At 52.8% G+C, this 8,027-nt stretch overlaps 1 protein-coding gene across 1 annotated transcript; it reads right to left on the bottom strand.

Annotated features, from left to right (window-relative positions):
• Positions 1-3,122: 3,122 nt before the first annotated feature.
• On the bottom strand, positions 3,123-8,017 carry ndufb9 (NADH:ubiquinone oxidoreductase subunit B9). The gene is made up of 4 exons (NM_001078784.1): positions 7,879-8,017; positions 4,078-4,270; positions 3,847-3,960; positions 3,123-3,353 (listed from the first exon to the last, which is right to left on the bottom strand). The coding sequence occupies exons 1-4, from the start codon at positions 7,965-7,967 to the stop codon at positions 3,222-3,224; spliced, it is 528 nt and encodes a 175-aa protein (NP_001072252.1). The 5' UTR covers positions 7,968-8,017; the 3' UTR covers positions 3,123-3,221.
• Between the last annotated feature and the right edge of the window lie 10 nt (positions 8,018-8,027).

An 8,027-nucleotide genomic window follows, 5' to 3' on the forward strand; every position in this document is an offset into this window, starting at 1 on the left:
CAGGGGGTAAGGGGAGTATAGGGTCTCAGTACAAGTGAGGGAATACAGGGGTAAGGGGAGATAGCTTCTCAGTACAAGTGGAGGGAATACAGGGGGTTGTAGGGGGGATTGCACTCAGTAAAGTGGGGAATACAGGGTTTATGGGGGATAGCTCTCAGTAAACAAGTGAGGGGAATACAAGGGGTAGGGGAGATAGCTTGCAGTACAAGTGAAGGGAATACAGGGGTAGGGGGGATTGCACTCAGTCAGTGAAGGGAATAGCAGGGGGTAGGGGAGATAGCTCTCAGTACAAGTGAGGGAATACAGGGGTAAGGGGAGATAGCTCTCAGTAGCAAGTGAGGGAAGTACAGGGGTAGGGGAGATAGCTCTCAGTACAGTGAGGAATCAGGGTAGGGGAGATAGCTCTCAGTACAAGTGAGGGATACAGGGGTATGGGAGATTAGCTCCTCAAGTACAAGTGAGGGAATACAGGGGTAGGGGGGATAGCTCTCAGTACAAGTGAGGGGATACGGGGTTAGTGGGGATAGCCTCAGTACAAGTGAGGGAATACAGGGTAGGGTTTTGAGATAAGCTCTCAGTACAAGTGAGGAATACAGGGGTAGGGGGGATTGCACTCAGTACAAGTGAGGGAATATCAGGGGTAGGGGAGATAGCTCTCAGTACAAGTTGAGGGAATACAGGGGTAGGGAGATAGGCTCTCAGTAAAGTGAGGGAATGACAGGGGTAAGGGGAGAATAGCTCTCAGTACAAGTGGGGAATAACAGGGGTAGGTGGAGATAACTCTCAGTACAAGTGAGGGAATACAGGGGTAGGGGAGATACGCTCTCCGTACAGTGAGGGAATACAGGGGTACGGGGGGGGAATAGCTCTCCGTACGTGAGGGAATAGCAGGGGTAGGGGAAGATAGCTTCTCAGTACAAGTGAGGGAATACAGGGGTAGGGGAGATAGCTCTCAGTACAAGTGAGGGAATAACAGGGGTATGGGAGATAGCTGCTCAGTAAAGTGAGGGAATCACAGGGGTAGGGAGATAGTCTCAGTACAAGTGAGGGAATACAGGGGTAAGGGGGGATAGCTGCTCAGTACAAGTGAGGGAATAACAGGGTAAGGGGGAATGCTTCTCAGTACAAGTGAGGAGAATACAGGGGTAGGGGATGATAGCTCTCAGACAAGTGAGGGAATACCGGGGTAGGGGAGATAGCTCTCAGTAGCAAGTGAGAGGAATACAGGGGTATGGAGATATGCTTCTCAGTACAAGTAGGGAGATACAGGGGTAGGGGGGTAAATAAGCTCTCAGTACAAGTGAGGGAATACAGGGGTAGGGGAGATAGCTCTCAGTACAAGTGAGGGAATACAGGGGTAGGGGAGATAGCTTCTCCAGTACAGAGTGAGGGAATGACAGGGGTAGGGGGGAATAGCTCTCAGTACAAGTGAGGGAATACAGGGGTAGGGAGATCAGCTCTTAGTACAAGTTGCCCCAGGGACTGGTCCGATTGCCATCTTGGAGTAAGGAAGGAATTTTTTCCCCTCTGCGGCAAATTAGAGAGGCTTCAGATGGGGTTTTGCCTTCCTCTGGATCAACTAGCAGTTAGGCAGGTTATATATAGGCATTATGGTTGAACTCAATGGTCTTTTTTCAACCTGTATTACTACGGCACTAGCCCCAGACTCATGGCTTGAAGTGGGGGGGCGGCATAGCCAGTTACTGCCAGTAAAAGGATTTATTATGCACTGTGATTCGCAGTTCTAATAAACTCCACTGGGGGGCAGCGGACCCTGTGCTTGTTTGCACTCCCGGATATGACTATGAGGCTTGCAAGACAAAAAAACATTTGTCCTCCTAATAATTTGAATGTCTCTGCTGCTTCCTTGCCAGGAGGAAACTGACTATGTATAGAGTCTGGCAAACACCACAGGGGTTGGGGTGCGCTGCTATAGAGTGACCCCGCCCCCTCAAATAACTGTCTCCTTTCCCAAGGCACTGTATTAGAGCTGTCTTTTTAAATAACCGACTCCAACACAAAGCTGCATGTAGAGAGACTGAGGTTGCTGCGGGATACTGAAAAGTAATTGTTTAACAGAGAAATGGTGCAGAACTTATCACTGATGATATTTAGTAATAATCACCAAAAACTATTAGAAAATAAACTAAAAGTTTGCCAAAAGTTTGTGGCTAAACTGGAGCCACTGACACGCTGAATGCCTGGGCGAGGGAACTGGTACTGCTGTAGGGGCCTGGAATCCCTATCGATATAACTCCCAATAACATCTCCTTGGCCAGTAATACAGACATGGTACGTTGGCCTAGGGAATATTAAGATACTTACAGCAGATTACCCAATGGGCTAAATGCCATGATAGTGTTATGTTTAAAGGGGAAAAGAAGATGGGGGGCTACTGGGGGCATCTTCAGGGGCACAGACCTTCCCTGCTTCACTGCAGAACCCCCAAAAGAACCATACTTATTGGTAAAGTTTTAGTTCTCCTTTAATTGAAATTAAAACCCAGAAAACAAGAGTAAAGTTGGCCAGACTGCTCTTCTGAGCAATTTACACTATATTTTCTAGATTTGAGATGTTACCAGTTTTACACTGCTCATATAATAAATGTGAAACAGCACCACCTGCTGTTCATTTCGTCCGACAGGCAACAGCTGAAAGAAAATGAATTTCATGGGGAAAGTCTTGTGATGTCGCTGTACTTAGAAAATGAAGTCAGCGAGCAGAGAAGAGTCACCTGATGTTTCCCTGGTCATTCTAAGAAGAGCAGCATCATAAGACAAACCCCATTTTCTGATTGATGATTTCCAATACCCCTAAGCTTTGCTTCTCAAAAACAGCTCACTGAGCATGTGCAGTGCCACTGACACACAAAAGATGGCTTTACAAGATCCAAGATGGGGAGCTGCGAGGGGTAACTTTGAAGGCCTGGTTTATTACTGTTACTGCTGAGCCTATGGGCAGGTACAGTAAGTTCTTGCCAGATCCTTAAATTAACCCATGCATCACTTTGGTGAAGTCTGCACACAGCTACCTGTCCTGAGTAATGGATCTTGATCTACAGGGATAATGGGAGTCTTAGCATGCAGGGAGCTCTAGTGGGGGGAACACAAAGAAACTCAATATTCCACACATGTAGTCATTTATTATTGCAAGGGTTAATTAGTACATCAGATCCAATCAGATCTCCACAGAGAAGGATCTGCGTTTAGGCTGGGTGTCCTCTAGGTGGGGCGCTCACGTGGCCGAGTCACATACTGCCACCAAAAAGGAGGAAGATGGCCTGGCTTCCGGGCCGGGGGCAAAGCTTCAGTCTTGGGACCTCCAGCGGGGGTCTCTTCTAGCAACTGCTGCACCTGAGATGGAAGGAAAATAACAGAACCGTCAGGGCAGAAATGCGGCACCGTCAGGGCAGGAATGCGGCACCGTCAGGGCAGGAATGCGGCACCGTCAGGGCAGGAATGCGGCACCGTCAGGGCAGGAATGCGGCACCGTCAGGGCAGGAATGCGGCACCGTCAGGGCAGGAATGCGGCACCGTCAGGGCAGGAATGCGGCACCGTCAGGGCAGGAATGCGGCACCGTCAGGGCAGGAATGCGGCACCGTCAGGGCAGGAATGCGGCACCGTCAGGGCAGGAATGCGGCACCGTCAGGGCAGGAATGCGGCACCTTATACTATATTAACAAACTCTACACCCCGGGGTTCACCCTCATACGTTAAATAGAAATTAATGTAAAATGAACCTTTAGTATTTGTGGAAATGGCCTACGGCTTGATGTTACCCCCAATACTCAGTTCATTCTACACTGACTCCCCCATTAGGCACATGTTCCAGTCGCACAACCGTACCTCCTTCTCCCAGCTCTCCTCCCGCAGCTTCTTCCACTGCTCCCTCTTGGTAAAGTAGTCCGGGTACTCTGCCTTCTCGGAGGGATGCCAATGGTCCAAGCACCACTCTGGCACCTGCAAGGACAAGTAAAACCAACTTACAATTTCTTATATATGTGTATTTATATTGTATACAGCACATACAGTATAACCCTGGCCCAGGGCCCCGTGACAGTAAAGGTGCCAGCTGACCTTGTAGCAGTCGTATCTCTCATAGGAGGTTCCCCCCGGGGAGTCAGGGAAGATGTAGGGCTGGGTGTGTTGGCGCTGCCAGAACTCCTCCTCGCCAGCCTTCAGCAGCTTGGTGGCATTCACCATGTCTTTCTCATCCTTGTGGTCATCGAAGCGCGCTCTCAGGAGGCAGGCAAAGTAGCGGTACTTGTCCCTAAGGGGTTAACGACGGAGAGAATTCAATATATTTTCACACTGGGATGTTTCTGTTCCTCAAGGCTCCAGCCTCCATGGCACAAAAGGAAAAAAGGCTAATGACCCCCCCCCCCCCCTTAATAGCTGGTACTTACCCCTAATAGGGTGCAACTGATACTAAAGAAAACAAGTTACATGATGCACCAATATACCCTAGCAGTGTGATGGCGAGGGCATCGGTACCATATGGGCCAATATACCCTAGCAGCGTGATGGCAAGGGCATGGGTACCATATGGGCCAATATACCCTAGCAGTGTGATGGTGAGGGCATCGGTACCATATGGGCCAATATACCCCAGCAGCGTGATGGCGAGGGCATCGGTACCATATGGGCCAATATACCCTAGCAGCGTGATGGCGAGGGCATCGGTACCATATGGGCCAATAGCAGGAAAGGTTGCACCGTAACTCATGGCAACCAGATTTTCTTTCATTACTGCACCTACTGGCAGGGCTGGAGTTATAGAAGGGGCCCTGGCAATGAAGGAGGAGTAAACCAACCTGCAGCCACCCCGCTGTGTAACTGCCCCCCCGTCGGTGATGTGTAAACTGCCCCCCGTGTGTGTGTAACTGCGCCCCCCGTAGTGTGGTTTGTAACTGCCCCCCCCAGAGCATTGTGTGTGGTAACTGCCCCCCCGTGTGTTTGTGTGTGTAACTGCCCCCCCCTGTGTGTGGTGTTGTGTTGTGTGTAACTGCCCCCCCGTTGTGTGTTGTAGTGTTTGTAACTGCCTCCCCGTATATGCGGATGTGTCGTTGTTGGTTCTGTAACTGCCCCCCCGTCTGTGTTTGTGTATGTGTAACTGCCCCCCCCTGTGTGTGTGTTGTAACTGCCCCCCGTGTGTGTGTGTGTTAACTGCCCCCCCCGTCTGACCGTTATACAGTCACGTGTGTGTGTAACTGCCCCCTGTGTTTGTGTGTGTGTACTTGCCCCCCCCCTGTGTGTTGTGTTGTAAACTGCCCCCCTCGGCTGTCCTCAATGTGTGTGTGTGGTAAACTGCCCCCCCCTGGTGTGTGTTGTGTGTGTGCTGTAACTGTCCCCCCCCCTGTGGTCGTGTGTGTAACTGCCCCCCCCCTGTGTTGTGCACTGTTGTTTTATGTGTAACTGCCCCACCCTGTGATGTGTGTTGTAATGCCCCCCCCGTGTGTGGATCTGAGTGTGTGTGTAACTGCCCCCCCCTGGTGTGTGTGCTAACTGCCCCCCCGTCGTCTGGTGTGTTGTACTGCCCCCCCGTGTTGTGTTGTAACTGCCCCCCCGTGTGTGTTGTGTGCTGTAACTGCCCCCCCCCTGTGTTGTGGCCTTGATGTCTGTGGTTTAACTGCCCCCCCGTGTATTGTGATGTTGTGTGTGTAACTGCCCCCCCCGTGTGTGTCGGTGCTGTAACTGCCCCCCCCAGTGTTGGTGTGTGTAACTGCCCCCCCGTGTGTGTGTGTAACTGCCCCCCGATGTTGTGTGTGTAACTGCCCCCCCCGGTGTGTGTGTTAACTCCCCCACCCGTTGGTTGTGTTGTACTGCCCCCCCCCGTAATGTGTGTGCTGAACTGCCCCCCTGTGTGATTGTGTGTAAGCGTCCGCCCCCTGTTGTGTGTGTGTTAAGCTGCCCCCCCCCTGCTTGTGTGTGTGTAACTGCCCCCCCCCTGTCATCTTGTGTGTGTGTGTTGTTGTAAACTGCCCCCCCCTGTACTGGTCATGTATGTGTGTAGACTGCCCCCCCCTGTGTGTGTGTGTGTGTAACTGCCCCCCCTTGTGTGTGTGTGTAACTGCCCCCCCTGTGTGTGTGTGTGTGTAACTGCCCCCCCCCTGATGTGTGTGTGTAACTGCCCCCCCTGGTGTGTGTGTAACTGCCCCCCCCTTGGGTGTGTTGGTAACTGCCCCCCCGTGTGTGTGTGAAACTGCCCCCTGTGTGTGTGTGTAACTGCCCCCCCTCGTGGTGTGTGGTGTAACTGCCGCCCCCCTGTGTGTGTTGATCCTGTGGTATGTGTGTGTGTAAACTGCCCCCCCCTGTGTGTGTGGTGATAACTGCCCCCCCCTGTGTGTTGTGTGTAACTGGCCCCCCCCTGTGTGTTGTGTGGTAAAACTGCCCCCCCCGTGTGTTCTGTGTGTTGTAACTGCCCCCCCCTGTGTGTGTGTGTAACTGCCCCGCCCTGTGTGTGTGTGTAACTGCCCCCCCCTGTGTGGTGTGGTGTAACTTGCCCCCCCTGTGTGTGTGTGTAACTGCCTCCCCCCTAAGTGTGTGTTGTGTGATTGTGATGTAACTGCCCCCCCCTGTGTGTGTGTTGTAAACGGCCCCCCCCTGGATGTGTGTGTTCGTGTGTTGTTAACTGCCCCCCCCTGTTGTGGTGGGTGGTGTGTGTAACTGCCCCCCCTGTGGTGTGTGTGTGTGTGTGTGTAACTGCCCCCCCCTGTGTTCTTGTGTGTTAACTGCCGCCCCCCCCTGTGTGTGGTGTGTAACTTGCCCCCCCCCCCCCCGTTTGTATTTCTGTGCTCGTATGTGTAACTGCCCCCCCCTGTTTGTGTGTGTGTAACTTGCCCCCCTGATGTGTGATTGTGTGTGTTAACTGCCCCCCCCTGTGTGTGTGATGTAACTGCCCCCCCTGTGTGTTGTGTGTAACTGCCCCCCCTGTGTGTGTGTGTAACTGCCCCCCCTGATGTGTGTGTGTAACTGCCCCCCCTGTGTGTGTGTGTGTAACTGCCCCCCCTGTGTGTGTTTGTGCTAACTGCTCCCCCCCCCTGTGTGTTAACTTGCCCCCCTGTTTGTGTGTGTAAACTTGCCCCCCTGTATAATAACATTAAGTTGATGTGTGTTGTTGTAACTGCCCCCCTGTGTGTGTGTGTAAACTGCCCCCCTGTGTGTGTTGTGTAACCCCCCCTGTGTGTGTGTGTAACTGCCCCCCCTGTGTGTGTTGCCCCCCCTTGTGTAACTGCCCCCCCCTGTGTGTGTGTGTAAACTGCCCCCCCCTGTGTGTGTGTGTAACTGCCCCCCCCTGTGTGTGTGTGGTAACTGCCCCCCCCCTGTGTGTGTAACTGCTCCCCCCTGTATGTGTAACTGCCCCCCCCTGTATGTGTAACTGCCCCCCCCTGTATGTGTAACTGCCCCCGCTGTGTGTAACTGGCCAATAGCCTTTCAGTACCAAACAAGGGCAAACACAAGACCAGAATTGGTCCCCCAGGGTCAGACGGGCGCCTCTGGGTGGGGATAACTATAAGTAACAAAGTATTACATAGTGTAAACATGGTCAGATATTCCCAATATACATGTAAAGATAGGCCTAAGGTCTCCTGTTAACTACAACTCCCATGATCCCCTGTGTCAGGCAAGAGAGCTACAGGTTTCAATGCTGTACCCTATTAATGGGAATGCTGCCTCACTGAGCCGGGCCCAGCCTCCCCGCACCCCCAGGGGTCCCGCTCCCCTAACCGCAGCCCTGGGTTCCAATATCCAGCCGCTCCGCGCCTCCCCAAGATCTGTCATTGAGTGCCCTTCCAGCAGGCCGGCCGCACAAGCACTGTAGGTAGGGCCGCTGCGGGAGTATAGGGGAAGGAAGCCGCAGTAGGCGGTTACAGATACCTGAAGATACACCAGGACTCCAGGTGCCGCAGAGACTTCTTATACAGGCGCAGCACCTTCTGCTGGTGGCTCAGGTAGGCGGCCGCCATCTTGCCTGCTCCGGCAGGGGGCGGGCCTCACAAGCTTACGTACACAGCAGGATTACGTCC

Source organism: Xenopus tropicalis, chromosome 6 (genome assembly GCF_000004195.4).
Source record: "Xenopus tropicalis strain Nigerian chromosome 6, UCB_Xtro_10.0, whole genome shotgun sequence".
Taxonomy (NCBI): Eukaryota; Metazoa; Chordata; class Amphibia; order Anura; family Pipidae; genus Xenopus; species Xenopus tropicalis.